At 34.1% G+C, this 18,380-nt stretch overlaps 2 protein-coding genes across 3 annotated transcripts; one reads left to right on the forward strand and one right to left on the reverse strand.

The window, feature by feature from the left end:
* Nucleotides 1-2,802: 2,802 nt before the first annotated feature.
* On the forward strand, nt 2,803-6,155 carry LOC115989348 (heat shock cognate protein 80-like). The gene is made up of 3 exons (XM_031113020.1): nt 2,803-3,079; nt 3,835-3,976; nt 4,076-6,155. Exons 1-3 carry the CDS (start codon nt 2,954-2,956, stop codon nt 5,929-5,931), a joined length of 2,124 nt encoding a protein of 707 aa, XP_030968880.1. The 5' UTR covers nt 2,803-2,953; the 3' UTR covers nt 5,932-6,155.
* A 760-nt stretch (nt 6,156-6,915) lies between these two features.
* LOC115992173 (calcineurin B-like protein 3) lies at nt 6,916-17,120 on the reverse strand. 2 transcript variants are annotated; one of them, XM_031116258.1, is made up of 9 exons: nt 16,878-17,120; nt 13,288-13,442; nt 11,747-11,829; nt 11,469-11,528; nt 10,947-11,055; nt 10,643-10,695; nt 9,280-9,360; nt 7,883-8,012; nt 6,916-7,562 (listed from the first exon to the last, which is right to left on the reverse strand). In XM_031116258.1, exons 2-8 carry the CDS (start codon nt 13,409-13,411, stop codon nt 7,908-7,910), a joined length of 615 nt encoding a protein of 204 aa, XP_030972118.1. In that variant the 5' UTR covers nt 13,412-13,442; nt 16,878-17,120; the 3' UTR covers nt 6,916-7,562; nt 7,883-7,907. The 2 variants fall into 2 exon arrangements, with proteins under 2 accessions (XP_030972118.1, XP_030972117.1); XM_031116257.1 differs by having other exon boundaries at nt 7,883-7,995; nt 16,878-17,114.
* Between the last annotated feature and the right edge of the window lie 1,260 nt (nt 17,121-18,380).

An 18,380-nucleotide genomic window follows, 5' to 3' on the forward strand; every position in this document is an offset into this window, starting at 1 on the left:
ACTCGTCGTTCTCTGATCTTCCTAGAGAAATGTGTCCGACTAAGTCTGTGGTCCAAGGTTTGATTCCTTTGGAGAAGTCAGTCACCATAACGGGCCAGTTCATATTGGGCCTATGTTCATTCGAGCCCCAAAATTACTTGGATTTTAAACCACTTCCATACACTCCCCGTGGTAAAAAATAAAAAAGTTGTTTATGGTTGATATTAAATTTTATAAATTTAAAAGAGTGACTATGCTGTGTGGATAGAGGATGTTCCATCACTTTCTTTTTCTGTTTTGCAGGATGATTTAGCCAAACTTTCCTATGGTTAATAAGAATGTTTCTGGTTTTCCTTCTAAAAAAGAAGAAGAAGAAGAGAATCTCACCATATAAAAAAAACCTGGATTCCCTCTCCTTCCACTTGCTAAAAAAAAAAAAAAAAAAACCTTAACAAGGCTATTATAGTAATAGTTTTGTGTTTATGGTATTGAATATTATATTCATACATAGAGAGATCTTGGATTTGAATCCCCCCTTTTGTTGTAAGAAAAAAAAAATTAGGCATAGTAAATTATGTGACTATTAGGTATAGTTGGACATGCACACTATAGGTTGGTGTCATTGGTGTGTCCCATGTAGCGTTTCCTGTTCCTTTCACGTTTTTTCTACTATTCTAAAAGTTGTCACAAATTGATTTTATGGTCTTCTTTTATGTATTCCTAGCAAGATAATGGATTCCTAATTGGCTTCGAGGTTGAGTCCTTTTCGATTGGCACCGTTTAATCATAAAAGGTTGCTTCCATAAAATACACTTTAACTAATCAAATGGAGTAGAATTGGTGGGGGGTTCAGATGACTTTTGATCAAGGGAGTCAATACCGTACCAGAGGCTGTACCGGTTTGGCCAGCGGTATAATATATTTCGGATACCGGTCAATACTGGTGTACCGTTTTTGGTTTACCGCTATTTGTTATATGTTTGCCATAAAACATTTCCTCAATTTAGAAATAATTATTCATGGTTTTAGACTTTAGTATCAATTAATATAAATATATATATATATATATATAAAATAGACAGCTTAAAAGTTACCATTGCATACTAAGAAAACAAATAATACTAATAAGTTAATACAAATAAATTACCATTTTGCCTTAACAAAAATTCAAAAAATACAAAACTTAAAAAAAAAAAAACTTTTTTCTGTATTGGCCGGTATTTAAATTGGTACGCAACGTTGATGTTTCAATACTGGTATACATACCGGTACGGTACATACCGGTGGATACCGGTACGGTATTGACTACCTTGCTTTTGATTGAGCTTTGCCCTTGACATGTTGGTGATAGGTAGATGAAGGTACAAGCTTATGGAGTCATGGCCTTCCTAGCAATGCATGCATGGTATAGCATTGTAGAGCCAATGGCGTGGAATCTTAGGATCCGTTTGGTTGGAGGGGTAGAAAAGTGGGAGGATAGAAAATATTTTAATTTCCTTCTTTTTGTTTGGTTGGAACTTGGAAGCAAAAAAGTGAAGGGATGAAAAAAATGAGTTTGCATAAATTTACTTGTATTCCCTTGTTAAAAAATGATGTCCAATTAAAACAAAAAAGTGACAAATAACTCCAAAAAAAAAAAAAAAATCAGCCAATTATGTCCTCATTAAATAAAACAAAAAAGTAACATATTTATTTAGCAAAAATATTGTGTATGTGCAAATGGATGAAGGAAAAAGAAAAGAAAAAAGGTAAACAAAGCAACTGGATGAAACGCAAAGAAGAAAAAAATAAAGGCTACAAATGTGGACAAAGTTCATGTGCAAGTGCACACGGGTATTTTTGTCCATTAAGCAGTTTCATTTCCTCCCTTCAGTTTTCTCCCCATTTTGGGGAGAAAACTTTTTGGTGGGCTCGAGAGAGAAAACACCCGAGCCCCATAATTTATTTTCATTTCTCTCCGCCTAATCAAACACTCTTCAAAAAAGTTTTCTTTCCCATTTTCTCTCCAATATTTTGCATTTACCCTATTTTATCTCCAAACAAACACACCCTTAAAAGTGTCACAATAGGCCTAACCCTTATCACCAATTGAACGTGGTTAATGATGCATTCAATAGCTTCTCCAAAACCAATTATTAATCTTGTTTTTTTGAATTATATATGGCACTAAATTATTTTAATTCTTTTTCGTAAATTCTTTTAATTTTACTTTTTAGTTAATAATATTTGACTATGTAACAAAAATCTCATTCATATAATTTATTTTCGTTGAAAATTAGTTTATATATAAAATTACAATTTTTATTTTTAATTAAATCAAAAGTGTCTCTTACATTACATGCATAATTACCCTAAAAGTTGTTGGGGGCTAAAACATTAAAGAATAATAAATCTTCAATTATGAGCTACAATACATAATTTCTCAAACTAAAAATACATTTATTAATAATTCAATGATTTGCACATACAATTTCATTCTGGATATACTTGTGCACGATTTTTCTTCATTTAAAACTAAATTTATAAAAAAAATTTAACTTCAAAAAAAAAATTGTATTCATCTAAAAAAAAATTTGTATAAAACCATAATCGTATTTCGAGAATTTTTTTTAATAAAGTATTAAATAGTGCTTTAACCTTAACAAAAGGCTAATACAATTGGGAATTAATGATTAGAAGGATCAAAAAAAAAAAATTGTATAAAAACTTCATAATTGTTTGTTGAGAAGAAAAAAAGAAAAAAGAAATACTAATAACACTATAAAGTATTATTAAACGGTGATACCTCAGAAGGATCTAGAAACCCTAAAAACAAAACAAAGAGCAAAGACTTGGGAGACTTTGAGGGCACTATATAACCACCTACACATACATTGCCCTTTGCATCTCTTTCTTTTTCTGCATTCACTCTTGCCTCTGCTGCTTTTAGGTTAAAATTAGTATTCTTCTCAGATCTACGTAGAAAAAAGCAGCAATGGCGTCGGAGACTGAGACGTTCGCATTCCAAGCCGAGATAAACCAGCTTCTCAGCTTGATCATCAACACCTTCTACTCCAACAAGGAGATCTTTCTTCGTGAGCTTATCAGCAACTGCTCCGATGTACTTTTCCTCTCTCTCTCTCTCTCTCTCTCTCTCTAAACCTAGTTTTTGTTTTAGGGTTTTACTTGTTTTGTGTTTTAGTGTTTAAAGTTTGTTGCTTTACATAATATGACTGTGAATTACATACATGGTTTTGCTTTTGTGATTCTGGGTTTTTTTTTTTTTTTTTTTTTTTTTTTTTTGTTTAAAGTTTGTTCCTTTACATAGTAGGACTGTAAATTACATACATGGTTTTGATTTTTGTGATTCTGGGTTTTGTTTTTTTGTTGGTTAATGTTATTTGTTTATTACTTATGTGACTATGGTGTCTCACTGTTTGCCAAGCTTTTACTTGAAGAGGGCCTTGTAAATCGAAGCATTATTGGTGAAATAGGTGGATGGTAATTGATTTAGAGAGACATGTATATTGAGTGTGTGTCAGTGATGATAGTTATGGTTTAATCATTATTATGTGCAAAAGGGAGATCCTAATATGTTTTGATTAATAGTAAGCATGCTCTTCGATTAATTATCATGTTGCCAATCTGACTAGTTTGTTGAGGATCCATGGTTGTCCCGAAAATTTTAGGACTAAGGTTTGGTTGTTATTGTTTATATTAGCATTAATCACTCTTGTGTGGAATAAGGAGGTTCTAATATGTTTTCGGTTTTGGGACTAAGGCTTTTTTGTTGCTGTTGTTGTTGTTTATATTAGTATTAATCACTCGTGTGGAATAAGGAGGTTCTAATATGTTTTGGGTTGACCTTTGAAATAGGCTCTGGACAAAATCCGTTTTGATAGCTTGACTGATAAGAGTAAGCTTGAGGCGCAGCCTGAGCTTTTCATTAATATTATCCCTGACAAGGCCAGCAATACTATCACCATCGTTGACAGTGGAATTGGAATGACCAAGGCTGGTGAGTGTCAGAATCCTTGGGTTCTTGTTTAAAATAAGTTTTTTTTTTTTTTTTTGTGTTTGTGTTTTTGACTGTTGAATTTGTTTTTGTTGTTCACAGACCTGGTAAACAATCTTGGAACCATTGCAAGATCTGGAACCAAGGAGTTTATGGAACACTTGGCTGCTGGTGCGGATGTTAGCATGATTGGGCAGTTTGGAGTTGGGTTTTACTCTGCTTACTTGGTTGCTGAGAGGGTGGTTGTTACCACAAAGCACAATGATGACGAACAGTATATCTGGGAGTCTCAGGCTGGTGGTTCTTTCACTGTAACTAGGGACACTTCTGGTGAGAACCTTGGAAGGGGTACTAAGATCACCCTTTTCCTCAAGGAAGATCAATTGGAATACCTTGAGGAGCGTCGTCTTAAGGACCTCGTCAAGAAGCATTCTGAGTTCATAAGTTACCCAATTTCCCTTTGGGTGGAGAAGACTGTAGAGAAGGAGATTTCAGATGATGAAGATGAAGAGGATAAGAAGGAGGAGGAAAAGAAGGAGGAGGAGGAAGGTAAGGTGGAAGATGTTGATGAAGAAGAAAAGGACAAGGAAGAGAAGAAAAAGAAGAAGATCAAGGAGGTGTCCCATGAATGGTCATTGGTCAACAAGCAGAAGCCCGTCTGGATGAGGAAGCCAGAAGAGATCACTAAGGAGGAGTACTCTGCATTTTACAAGAGTCTCACCAATGACTGGGAGGAGCACCTTGCTGTGAAGCATTTCTCAGTTGAGGGTCAGCTTGAATTCAAGGCTATCCTCTTTGTTCCCAAGAGGGCACCTTTTGACCTATTTGACACAAAGAAAAAGCCCAACAACATCAAGCTCTATGTCCGCCGTGTCTTTATTATGGATAACTGTGAGGAATTGATTCCTGAATATTTGGGTTTTGTGAAGGGTATTGTGGATTCTGAGGATCTGCCTCTCAACATTTCAAGAGAGATGCTGCAACAAAACAAGATCCTCAAGGTTATCCGCAAAAATCTTGTCAAGAAATGCATTGAGCTCTTCTTTGAGATTGCTGAGAACAAGGAGGACTACAACAAGTTCTACGAGGCATTCTCAAAGAATTTGAAGCTTGGTATTCATGAGGATTCACAGAACAAAACCAAAATTGCTGAATTGCTTCGGTATCATTCCACCAAAAGTGGAGAGGAGATGACCAGCCTGAAGGATTACGTCACGAGGATGAAGGAGGGGCAGAGTGATATCTACTACATTACTGGAGAGAGCAAAAAGGCTGTAGAGAATTCCCCATTCCTTGAGAAGCTGAAGAAAAAGGGGTATGAGGTTTTGTTTATGGTTGATGCTATTGATGAGTACGCAGTGGGTCAGTTGAAGGAGTTTGAGGGGAAGAAGCTTGTCTCTGCAACCAAGGAGGGACTCAAGCTTGAGGAGACTGAAGATGAGAAGACTAAGAAAGAAGCATTGGCTGAGAAATTTGAGGGACTTTGCAAGGTGATGAAAGACGTGCTTGGTGACAAGGTTGAGAAGGTGGTGGTTTCTGATCGCGTGGTGGATTCCCCCTGCTGCTTGGTTACTGGAGAGTATGGATGGACAGCAAACATGGAGAGAATTATGAAGGCTCAAGCACTGAGGGATTCAAGTATGGCTGGTTACATGTCTAGCAAGAAGACCATGGAGATTAATCCAGAGAACCCCATCATGGAGGAACTGAGGAAGAGGGCTGAAGCAGACAAGAATGACAAGTCAGTGAAGGACTTGGTTCTATTGTTGTTTGAGACCTCTCTTCTTACATCTGGCTTCAGCTTGGATGAGCCCAATACTTTTGGCAACCGAATTCACAGAATGCTTAAATTGGGATTGAGCATTGATGAAGACACTGCCGAAGCTGACACTGAGATGCCTGCTCTAGAGGAGGCTGATGCTGACGCAGAGGGTAGCAAGATGGAGGAGGTCGACTAAATCTAATTCATGTTGATGAATTTTGCAATGCCTGCGCTGCTTCTTTGTTGGAGTGAACACGCTGATGCTATGTTAGAGCTTTATGGTTTTTTTTTTTCCTTTGTTTTCCTTTCAATTTTAGAGTTGATTACAAGTGCAAACTATATGCCCTTACTTTATGTTTCAACTTTTAAGATGTATGCTGATATTTATTTTTCTACTCTTCTTCCTCAAGTTGATTTTAATTAGCCTTTTTTTTCTTTTTAATTTTATTATAAAATATGTTTGTTCGTGGCAAAACTTGTTGGGTTTCTACAATATTTTCTGGCTGCTGTTAGGTAATCCTGAATGATATTGAAGGACCATAGAGCCCAAAGGTTGAGGGATTGTTAATTAGTGCCTTTTCGGTTATGTTTACAAATAGTTTTATAGCTTCTGGGGTGGTCCAAAAACTACTCGTTGCAATAGTCCAAAGGAATTAAATGTGTGTTCAATTCTTTTCCTTGCCATTGAAATTTTTATGGTGGATGGTTCTGAGAGCATCGTGTCAATAGAATTCAGGTGCAAGCGTGGCCAGGTCCTTCATAAACCTTAAAACCTTAGGAAGCTCTTTAATTTTTCTTCATGATCAAACATGGTCATGATATTTTGAAAATGCTCTCAAAAATTCTAGTTGCAAAGCTTCTAGGTTCTTCAATTCTGGCGTTCTTGATTATGAATCTTCAATTCTAACGTTCTCTATCATCCATAATCAATCACATCCAAAGTTATGACAAATATTTTTTTTTTTTGAGAAAGAAGTTATGACAAATGTTGTAACACAAAAGTTATACATAGAATTTCTGTCTTGTAAATTCTATGAATAACTTTGCTTTAATGCATAATATATATATAAATATATTTTTTTTGGGGTAATTTTTATGGCTAATTTATGTCATTTTTGAGTGCAACAAGAAGTCTATCTTCTTAATAAAATACCATTAATCATAATTAAAATAACATAGCTTGACAAATACACGATTAGTAACACTTTCCATTCATTGCATCATCCAAGATAATCTGCTGAAAAACATCAATGCAGAAATGGTACCATACACATGTACACAAATCACCGAGTGCCAGTGTTTACACAAAGGGGACCAAAAAAAGGCGCTTTGCAATTTACTGAAAAAGATAGTTATACAAACCTACAATAAGAAAAATGAGGGAAGCCAAGGCTACAATTTCCAATCAGTTTTCTGCACCTCTGCTTTAAGTTCACCTCATCTGCAAGTCATGGTATGCTTTACAAAGTGCTAATAGCACAAACTCAATTTGATCACGAGTATGGTGAAATGCCAGAGAATTCCTTTACCCTCTGATTTCCAGTGAAGCAAACAAACACTGAGACCAACCAACAAACAAGCTCAAACCCATTTGGTCAAAAGCTAAAATGGTCAAACCAAATGGGGGGCAACTTTTGTTCATCGAGAATGTAAAATAAATAATTAATCCTCTCTAATGATGAACCTTTGCACAGAAAAAGCTACATTGGCAGTAAGAGAAAAACAAGCTCTTCCAGCTAAAGACTATCAACTTGATGTCAGCTAGAAACTCAGGTGTCATCAACTTGTGAGTGAAAAACAAAACTTGGAAATGTGGTGGTGATATCTCTGTCCAAGAAAAAACGGATGGATATTAGCATCAAGAGCTTGAATTTAGAAATTATTCATGATGTAGAGGCCATCATGCTCTAAACATGACATGAGCAGTGAAATTCCAGAGTCTATAATAACAAATAACACACGCGTCCCATCAGTGTGAGTTCAACAAAACTAACTATTTAAAATCTAGTAAGAGGGACAAATGTCACATAGCACATTTCAACAGGAGACACCATGTATCAAATTTCAATAGGGATCTTCCATCTTTGATGACATATTAAGTGATTCTCATTTGTGCAGGGAACATAGAGCTGTAATAAATAACTCACTTGAGATATTGAAGAGTCATGTTTTTCAGAAGGGATGGATGTCGCAAAACAAGGTTTCGCCACTCTTCCTTGTCAATCTTCCCATCATGCTTAGTATCAGCTTCCTCAAATGTCTAAAATAACCAAAACACTAACATATATGTGAGAGGATTACAATTGCAATATCAGTCATATATGCATCCACAAAAGATTGATTAATTCTACACATCATCCATCTATGCATCCACCACAGGAATTTTACTGCTACAAAACCAATGGTCTAATGGTCTAGTATTATAGAGTTGGCATTGGCAGATCCATCTTGAGGAATTCAGACGTTGGAAACTCCATTTGTTAGTTATACCAGTTGCAATGTGTCCATCTTGAGGGTGGATTTTGTGGTATTCAGATTCTTCAATCATGGCAAAGAGAAAAGTTCAACAAAAATAATTTCTACTCCAGAATTTGTGAATGGAAATTACCATGAGAATAGATGATAACTATGTGATATTTAATAACATAGAAAAACAATTTCAGTTCCTTCTTAGCAGTACAAGCCCTTCTACCAGTAATTCAAAATTTGCTTGCCAAATCAGTACATGTTTGCTTCATAATCATAATATTAAAATGGGAGAGAGTACTGTTTTATGTTATTGGGTTGCCTCTGTTACATTAGAATCATTTAGCTCCCACTTTAATAACATACCCATGGGGATTTTCAGTGTCATGCTTTATTACCAAAAAACATGCTACCACAAGTAGTTTAATGCTAAATGCTTTCCTGTAAAATAGTTGTTTATTATACTTCCTTGTCAAAACTCCCCAGTGTAAATCCACATCCACATTAATCATGCATTTTTTTTTTGGAAATGAATCATGCATTTTTTAGAACAAATAAAAACTATTCAATTAAGCAACCTTTTCCTGACAACTTCAAGAAAATAGGCCTTCACATAGGGTCTGTTTTTGGATCATATCCCTTTTTCTTGTTTTAAACAATAGAAATAAGCAACATGCCTTTGTTTTACTTCCATTTTTATTCAAGGAATTGTGGCAAGTTTAATATGTTCTGTAAGATTGGCTTCAGTTCCAGGGCATAAATAGAAAGGAGCAAGAAGAAGAATTGATTGCCATGCATGAAGCAACGTGGCTCTAAAAGGAAACATTTTTTTTTTTAGTTTGTTACACACACACATGCAGTGGGCCTTAAACCCAAGATCTCACCCTCCATCCCATTATTATGGGAGGAGAAAGTGCCTATTCAGCTATAGCTCATTGGCAACTTGGACAGGAAACATATAATACTGAGAGCAAAAATAAGTCAAAACACATGGACTTGATCAAAAACATATATAGCAATGATCAATATCACTAAGAACTGAAATGTGAATTGAATTAAAAAAAGAGAAAGGAAGTACCTTATCAATTATGCTTTCTATCACATCATCTGAAAGATTCATTCCAGATTCAGCAAGCGTGGCCACTACCATTTGCTTTACCTATTCATTAAGATGATCAACAATCAACTCTCTTTAGATGCATGCCCAAGTGTTTTTTCTTCAAAGAGAGAGTAAAAGAAAAACTAAAGTTGTGGCAGGTATGAGATACAAAGTTAGGCAATATGAATCAGTTCCAAAATTTTTAGGTAAAAGCAATTTAGAAGATGGAAACAGCAAAAGGGTGAAAGTGATTTTATCATCATGATTGATCCATGCAAAAAGAGAAGGTGTACTTCCACTTTCAGTGTGGTTGGGATCAGCCTGCTGCACTGGCCTAGCTGGCCAGCTCACCAGATCAAGTCCACTGCAACCAACCTCTAAACCTCCAAAGTATGACTCTACCATTGCAAAGGTTATATTAATTGCACGTGAAATCTTCATTCATTGCTAGGGGGCCTTGAGAATTTTGAATCCTCCCGTACAGGGGTATCTGGCTGCCATATAAGTCCTAAAAGAGTTATTTCGACCTACAACGTATTTAGAAGTGAAACATGAAAATCTTGACTTTCGAGAACTTGTAGTTTCACATTGGAAGCTGCAAGGTCCTTTATGAAAGATTCATCACGTATATATTTGGCCTTACCGAGTCAGCCCTTTGCAAAGCTCGCCCATTCAAAGCCCTAGAGTTCTAAGAGGCCACTATCATGATTGAGAATGAGCCAGATTATGATTTCAGTCAATCGGTCCTCCACACTGATGCTTCAATTATGTAAAAACTTTCTCCATTATATGCCTTGTAGAATAGAGGAAAAGAATACACGTGACTGACTCTAAGTAATCTATGGAAGATCCATCGCCAACCCCAAAATTTTGGGACAAGGGATTTGTTGTTGTTCCACATATTTCCAGGATATGCAATTTTTGTTCAGTATTCTTATTTTTTATTAAAAAGAAACAAAGAAAGAAAGATAGGATTTCATATGAGCAATGAGCCAATGAGTTCCCTAATAGAAGTTTAGATAACTCCATTGTCACCTCAAAGAAGTATAAAATAGTCTGAACAATATTTTGTCAACCACATTTTAACCTCCTACGGCTAATATCCCAGAAAACTACATTTTTCTAAACACCCTAATAAATGGGAAAAAAAAAAGTTATAGAAACAACTAAATTTTCCGTTTTTAAAAGATAAAATGCTAGAAATCATATAGCACACACACACACACACACACACACACACACACACAGTTTCTGTAGATTAAAATGCCAAGTACATAATTAGTTTTGCAAGGGTAGTTGACAAAATATGCTATATTCACTCAACAGCAACTAAGAGCAATACCTCCTGTCTCTCGATGAACCCTTGCTGTTTGAGATCATACAATTGGAATGAAACTGCAAGAAGGGAAATGTTATGCATCCCCACCACACAACCATAAGGCAATCACCAAGAGAGAAGGGGCTAACAAGAGAAAAGCTAAAACAGAAGAATTAAGCTATGACACCCCCTCAAATCCCCAATAAAAAAATTTATGAAGGCGTAAAGCAAGAATTGTACTCAAGCTACAGCTCCCTATCTCTCCACTAAATCAAGGCATTTAATTTGAAGGGATTTAACAATTTCTGAATACTTAGCTGATACTTACACTCGATCTTATCATCAATTGGTGCATTGGGGTGAAAGACAGAGAGAGCACGTGCAAACTCTTCAAAATCTAGTATCCCATTGTGCTTTGTATCAAACAAGTCAAATACCTACAAAATTAGAAAAGCAGATGGTTATAAATAGCACAAATCTTCTTTTTTTGGCTGAGGCACAATTACTTTCTTAGGGCTCATGAATGAACATGTGTTCATAAAGGATTTCATGTAAATTAAGGCAAGAATGTCATTCAAGCAGTCAAGCTTAAACCAGCCTGCCATGGGTTTACATCCCAAAATGGGTCCAAAGGTTTAAAGCCAAAATAAGGTCAATGAACCGTGGGTAGATATTTTAATTATATAACATGTCAGCAGATCTACAAGATAGAGAAAGGCATTCTTAGAAAATAATTTCATGTCTTCCAAGTGAAAAAATAAAAATAAAATAAAATAAAATAATCTGGGACATAAGCAGATCAAAGCCAAACCAATAAAAACTGAAGAGTGGATATATAAAAAAGGAGTACCCGATCAGCAAATAAGCTTTCCTTTTTGTTTGTCTTAAATAAGGCCAGTTGAAATTCTTCCTGAAAGATAATATTAAGAGGACAATCATTATAAACACAAGTGAGATAGTTCATAAGCAATATATATCAATACTCAAGCGAGATTATTTTTCCAATTCAATAGGAGAGTTGTCATTACATTTAAAAAAAAAAAAAGTCACTTTCTGCTTGAAAGTGCAAGGAATATAATAAAACTCAGATATAACTAGAATAGTGGTGTACGTTACAGCATTTGGTACCTTATTGATTAACCCGTCATCAATTACAGCACTGCTAATCTTCTTAAACAATTCATACAGCGCTTCTATCTCACTTACACTAACTGCATTTGAAGTAGGAAAATTTAAAAATCTTAGCATGCTCCAAATGTTTAAACTACTTCATAAAGTGTAAAGATATAACTAACTAGCACAGATCAAATATTGGAAAATGCAATAAGGTGGTGTTAAGAATCACTTTGGATATCAGAGAGTGATCACATCACCCATGAGGACCTAGATGTGCCCCTGGGGCTATTGTTGCAGCATGTAGAAAATTGAGAAGCAAAGTACATCCTTTCCCTAGTTTTAAGATATGCTTTTTTTTCTTTTTCTTTTTTTCCGGATAGGTTAAAAAAAAAAAAAAAAAAGATCTTGAAACAGCTGAGCAGATTCCCATTAAAGAGGCCACAGGTAATATCAGTTTTTTTGGTGATCAATTTGTAATTTGAAAAACAAAATGAGCTGTTCAAGTGTTCATAATCAATAATATTATTAAAAGAGACAACTCTTCCATAACTTATGTTCCTAGGCAGCGGCAGAGCCAAGAAATTAATCCAGTTGGGCAAGGTTAAAGGACAAGATTAAGAGCAAATAATTCTAAAATTATTAATCATAATTAATAATAATAATAATAATAATTAATAGCAATGTAATTGTAATACAAAAAATTATTTAAATATAAATAATAAATTATTTTTTTTCAAGTTTGTTAATTATTATGTTTTAGGTTATTTTCCCTAGCTTATTATATACAAACTTTTTAAAATATCACTTCTTTCTAGGTAAAGTATATCAAAACTTTACTTTAAAATAAGCCAAATACACTACAATTTTAAGCAATCCATACATAAAAATTTCAAACATAAAATTTGATTACTTAAAAGTAAATTAAGAAAATAATTCAATGTTATATGTGCATTGATTGTTTAAAAAGGAAAAAAAATTAAATAGAATCTAACATTTCCTTCTCTTTCAATTATTCAAAATTTTAGTTTATAACAAAAACCCTAAAAAGCATGGACAAAGTTAGCTAAAAATGGTTTGACCTAAGTTTTATTTTTTATTTTTTTATTTGAAGTTTTAAATATGGCTAAAGGGAAGTAGGATGGGATTGGAGAAAAAGGGGGAGGGCATTTATACTGTTATTGTTCAATAAGATTGCTAAGAGACTAGAGACGGAGCATTGAAGGGAGGGGGAAGATGGGAAGGTGCTGGGTCCAATTTAGTGTATCTAATTTCAATTGAAGATCATGTGAATTGGAGTTTTGAACAGAAACCCTTTGCATTTAATATTTAGTTTTAAGTCTTGTGGGAGGATTTCAAAGTGGTGGTGTTAGTTTTTAGTTCAACATAGTCTAGTAAAATTTGGTAGCTTTGTTGATATTGTATGGAGCATATCAAAGGATTTTTTTGGCGGGATTGGGCAATTGCCCCCTCTTGCCCTCCCTGGCTCCGCCATTTTTCCCAGGTACACTTCCTGACATCTATAATTGGAAAGTTTATCAAAGAAGGCAACATACAGACTGTCTCTCTTGCAAGAGCTTCTGGATCTTCAAGACCCTTGGGTTGCTTATATATATCAGTTTCACAACAAGTTATGAAGGCAGCACACAAACGCTTAACACCGTCTAAGCACTGCACCATGATCTTTTCCAGATGTCAAAACACTCCATACCTGTGTACAAGGAAAAGCTAATTCTTGAAATATGAACACTCCAGCTAAGAGAAACCCAAATACTAGTCATTAATTGAAGAGAACAATTTTAACCTTTTTTATTTCTACAGAAGACCCATGCCTAAATTGTGAATGGTTAAGGAAACAAAGAGCACACCCCAACCAAAAAAGAAAAAATCTAGAATCTTTAGAACAGCTAGTTTACTCTTGCCTAAACTTGCAAAAAATTATCAGCATTTGCCGAATTTAAAATTGCATTCTTAAAGACACAGGACTGTGATGAGAGTATATTGTCCTACATTAAAGCATAAAGGTTATTTGTGACACATTGATGTGTCATCAGTCCAGTGAGTTTGATGCAAGTGACAATAAATAGTGGAGGTGATTAACTGAAAATCGAGTGGGTTATCAAAAAGCACTGCTGGATAAAGGAAAGGCAAAAAAATGACTAAGATCATAAACATATATATCATCTTTATAATCCTGATTAGAATGTTCAAAAGTAGCTGACATCATACGAGATGAAAATATGCATAATCAGCACACACACAAAATCCCTGTATTTAGCAGATTTTTAAAACAATTTCCATTTTGTTCAGTTTTCTGATACCCTTCCATTTCGCTCAGTTGGAACTAACAATCTTGATCTCAGTCATGAATCTACTTGAGCTTTATGCATTAATATCTAATTTATTATTATTTTTCTTTATTTTCAACATTACTTTAAGTTCAATTAACCAAAAATGATATTATTTAAAAATATTACCAAACAAGTAAACTTTTACAAATATATTTCAAACCATTTCCAATTTTTCAGCTTTCTAGTGAAGCTATGATTTTTCTAGAGACATTTTTCACATCAGGAATCCAGAAATTAATAAGCTGATGGAATTGGCTACCCAAAATATTGACTTCATATGGTAACATTAACTCCAAACAGAGGGACCTTGACATAAATGCATACAAATGTATTGTTAACATTCCTTTGCATATATAGCATGCTCATTAATGCATTACTCTTGTTCTGCACATTTACTCTTGTTCCACACTTTGATAAAGTAAGAGTACAAGCAATTTAGCCGTAATTTAAATTTTGGGGTCCGAACAAGCTCTTGTGTTTTAGCACAAATCCGAGCTTTCAAAAATAAAAATAAGCAGGCAATTGTAATAGGTGTCTAAAGAACATTGCATGCAACCTGAGCCCAATTTTGCAGAATTAGATTCTAATACTGTTAACATATGTAGCAGCATCAATGATTGCTTTGAAGTCCCACCCAACATGCAACAATGAAATTCAATCACTTTTTGTCACTATAAATACTTATATACATACATATAAATAAAAGGAGAAGAAACATCAAAAACTTACAATTTGTTTTCAACCATGGATATTTGTAAAAATCCAAAACCTACCCCCCCCCCCCCCCCCTCCCCCTTTTCTTCTCTCTTCTTACCAAAAACTAAGTAGATGTGAATAAAAATTCCTCGTACCATTTTTGAAAACAAAAGATGTGTGTATAGAGAAAGTCAACATGTGACAAAGGAGTCCAATCTACTCTCTTTGTCACCATGTAGATTTAAGAAATGAAATTTCAGAATCTAACAAATTCTTTAAAGTCAGCTGATATAAGATTCCAAAATTTATGTTCCTTCTTCTCCATCCTCTCGGAAACAACATATTATAAATGTAATATCATATTTCACTAATAGAGAAACTGCTAAGTTCAATAATAGATTCAAAATCTTATTCCAGCGTGTGAAAAAGGAATCCAATCTGCTTTTTTTGTTGCATGACATAAATTAGAAAAAGGAACAGAAACATTGGTATCTCATCCTACATATCTTTTCGTTTTCCTCCATCTCAGCAACAAAGAAAGCCTATGTGGAACTGCAAATGGATGCACAAATGAAAAATCCAAGATTTTATGCATGGTGAAACTGCTACAAATATAGCAGAATCAATAACTAGTTTGACAAAAGAGAAATAACAGATTCTTTAGTTGCCGTGTAAATTAACAAAAGGAAAGTAAGCATTGGGACCTTATATAATTCGTACCCTAGACTGTGCTTTTTCCTTTTACTCTGTCCTCTTGGCAACAACCAAAGCAAAATTGTGATATGAGAAACGCCCATACAACATATAAAGTTAAGCATAAGTTCATAGCTGTATCAACAACTGGATTCATATTCCATTTGAAAACAATACAGAGGAAAACAATCTGCTCCTTTGTTGCCACGTAAATTAATAAAGAAAAAGAAACAGTAGGATCTTACTTCATTCATACCCCGGATCACTACAACAACACAACATTCCTTTCCCACAGTCTGTCCTCTTGGCAACAAACAAAGCATATGCAATATGAAAAACATCTGCACTCTCGGTGAAATTAAACCTATATATACCTTGCTTATTAAAGCATTTATATTGCAATAAAAGAATAGCTATATATGCATGCAGGTAATGGGCAGCAGGCTAGGCCATGTTCTTTCTACAATCATTTAACACCATCAACTTGCAGCTCACTGTGATTGCCCATGACAGAGAACTTTTTGCCTTATATTCTAGATGCTTAGAATTAATTCATTCCCCAGTAATTCTTCTGTGACAACTCAAAAGTTTGTTAAACCAGGTAATCTTTTGGGGATTCATTTCCATTGTTTCCCATAAATGCTTAAACAACATTACCTAAAACAGATAAATTAATAAACGGTGACCCAAAACTATGAAAAACAGAGACTTTAATCTGACAGAATTTGCCTTGAAATCAACCTGTTAGCTTAAATGATTAACTTCACAATTTCCAAACAGCTTAAGCTTTTAAGAAAATAAGTAATTTTTCATGGTATTAGAGCAGAAGGCCTGGGTTCAAATCCTGTCTCCATCTTACCTTCCACTTAAAAAATTCTCCCGCGTTGGGTCACACTTAATAAGGGTAGTTTAGGCCCACATGTGGACACGGATTATTAGATTAAATGATCAAATTCACAATTTCCTAACAATTTAAACTTTTAAAACAATCGATAACTTATCACTAAGAACTTAGTTAATAATAAATAGATATTAGAGGCAAACAAATCAGAACCCATCAATATCATTGTCAATTACACACATTTGCAAACACATACACGGACAAAAATACATCCAGAGAATGCAATGAATTATGGCAATGCAACAAACAGAAACACCAACAGATGCCAATTCAAAGAAACCCGAACTTTCTGGTCTAGGAAATCAAATGCCACCATTGGAAACCAAAATTGAATAAGACCCATATCAGATCAAACAGAAGCCACCAAAAAGATTTGTGCTTTTCATAATTTACACGACAAAAAACATTAGTTTAAAAAAAAAAAAAAAATGAATGATAACATGAATCAAGTCAAAGAGAAGGAACTACAACATAGATGGATATAAAGGGCAAGACGGGTTTTTACCTTTTCAGAAAAACCAAGAAAGAGGAAAGAGGAAGAGCCACCAACAAGATGAGAAGGAAAAGGAGGACGAATCAAGATTTTCAGACATGTCTAACGAACCATTTTTTTTTTCCCCTTATGTTGTTATAAATAACCAAAGATAAAAATAAAAAGAAAGCAGCTTTTATAGTATTATGGAGGTGGGGGGTTCTATTCTAGTTTAGTTTTAAAAAGCAGATTCGTGCTTGTGAATTGTGATTAATAAAACAACGTCAAAGATGGTATCTGTGTTTCATAAAGGTGCGTAGCAGACTAGTAGTTAGCTATATTTGGAAAGTGTTTGGTGTATTGATTTAAAAATATGTGTTTTGTTGTTTAAAAATATGTGTAAAAATATTTATAAGTGAAAAAGTATGTGAAAATATGTATAATATTTTTTAAAAATTAAAAATTATTATTTGAAATGATGTATCAAACCGCTCTTAGTTTGGGGGGGTGGTGGTGGGTGGTTGTCCAAGAATCAGGTACAGTTGTGACCATTAGAGTTAGGTGGTCTTGCCGCTGTCATTCACCTTAGCATAACCATAAGTCCATAAGTAGAAAGTAGACACCATTTTTTTTTTTTTTTTTCTAAACTTTTTACCTAATTTTTGATGGATTAGCTTATAATAATATAATAAAAGCCGTACTATAAGTGAATTCATAAAGGACTTAGGCTACTCCAATCACAAGTTATCATCACTTAGTGTACTTTTGGTTATTCAACAGGTTTTCGATAATTTATTTGCAAGTGTTTATCAAAATATATAATTTTTAGTAATTTTTATGCTAAATGTGTATCAAAAATCTAAAAATTAGTTTTTTTTTTTTTTTAAATTAAAAAAAAAGCCAGTTTTGTTAAATTTTAGAAAAAAAAAAGAAAAAAAAATTGAGACAAAAATCTAAAAACTAAAGGTTTTGGGCTAAACAGAGACTCAAACAAATTATGAGAAAACTTGTGTGTAATTGTAACATTGCTCTTCACCTTATCTAACTCTACAGTAAACTTTTGGGTTAAGGTTGCCACGTCTTGCTTAGGACATTTGATAAGTCTTAGCCTCCGTTTGGATGTTGCTGAAAGTAGTATTCAGCTGAGCTTGCGTCTGAATGAGTGGGTCCCATGTACTATTTATGAAACTTATAAATGCTTTTTTTAACAAATTTTTTATTAAAATTGAGTCACACGGTACTATTCATATATTTAAAAATTATTTCATTACAGTATTTTCAGTTTTCAATAATAAGGGGTATCTAAACAGACCCTTAGGGTACGTTTGATACACTGAATGTAGATTACATTAGGAATAGTAATCTTTATTACTGGGAATAGAAGACATTATAATGGAATAACTATTACTATTCATAAGTTTGGTGGTTACATATGGAAAACTTGTAAAAGATAATGTATAAGGAAACTTTATATTTTTGGAAATATATTAATTTTAAAACCTATTATATATACTAAGGAATAACTATTACATCAAT

The sequence above is a fragment of the Quercus lobata genome, chromosome 5 (assembly GCF_001633185.2).
Source record: "Quercus lobata isolate SW786 chromosome 5, ValleyOak3.0 Primary Assembly, whole genome shotgun sequence".
NCBI classification, from domain to species: Eukaryota; Viridiplantae; Streptophyta; class Magnoliopsida; order Fagales; family Fagaceae; genus Quercus; species Quercus lobata.

Coding starts and splice junctions, on each gene's coding strand:
- LOC115989348 (XM_031113020.1), top strand. CDS start 2,954: ATGGCGTCGGAGACTGAGACGTTCGCATTCCAAGCCGAGATAAACCAG. Junction 3,080..3,834: donor TTATCAGCAACTGCTCCGAT/GTACTTTTCCTC, acceptor CCTTTGAAATAG/GCTCTGGACAAAATCCGTTT. Junction 3,977..4,075: donor AATTGGAATGACCAAGGCTG/GTGAGTGTCAGA, acceptor TGTTGTTCACAG/ACCTGGTAAACAATCTTGGA.
- LOC115992173 (XM_031116257.1), bottom strand. CDS start 13,411: ATGGTGCAGTGCTTAGACGGTGTTAAGCGTTTGTGTGCTGCCTTCATA. Junction 11,830..13,287: donor TCTTGCAAGAGAGACAGTCT/GTATGTTGCCTT, acceptor CTTCAAATGCAG/TTAGTGTAAGTGAGATAGAA. Junction 7,996..9,279: donor TAGAAAGCATAATTGATAAG/GTACTTCCTTTC, acceptor TGGTTATTTTAG/ACATTTGAGGAAGCTGATAC.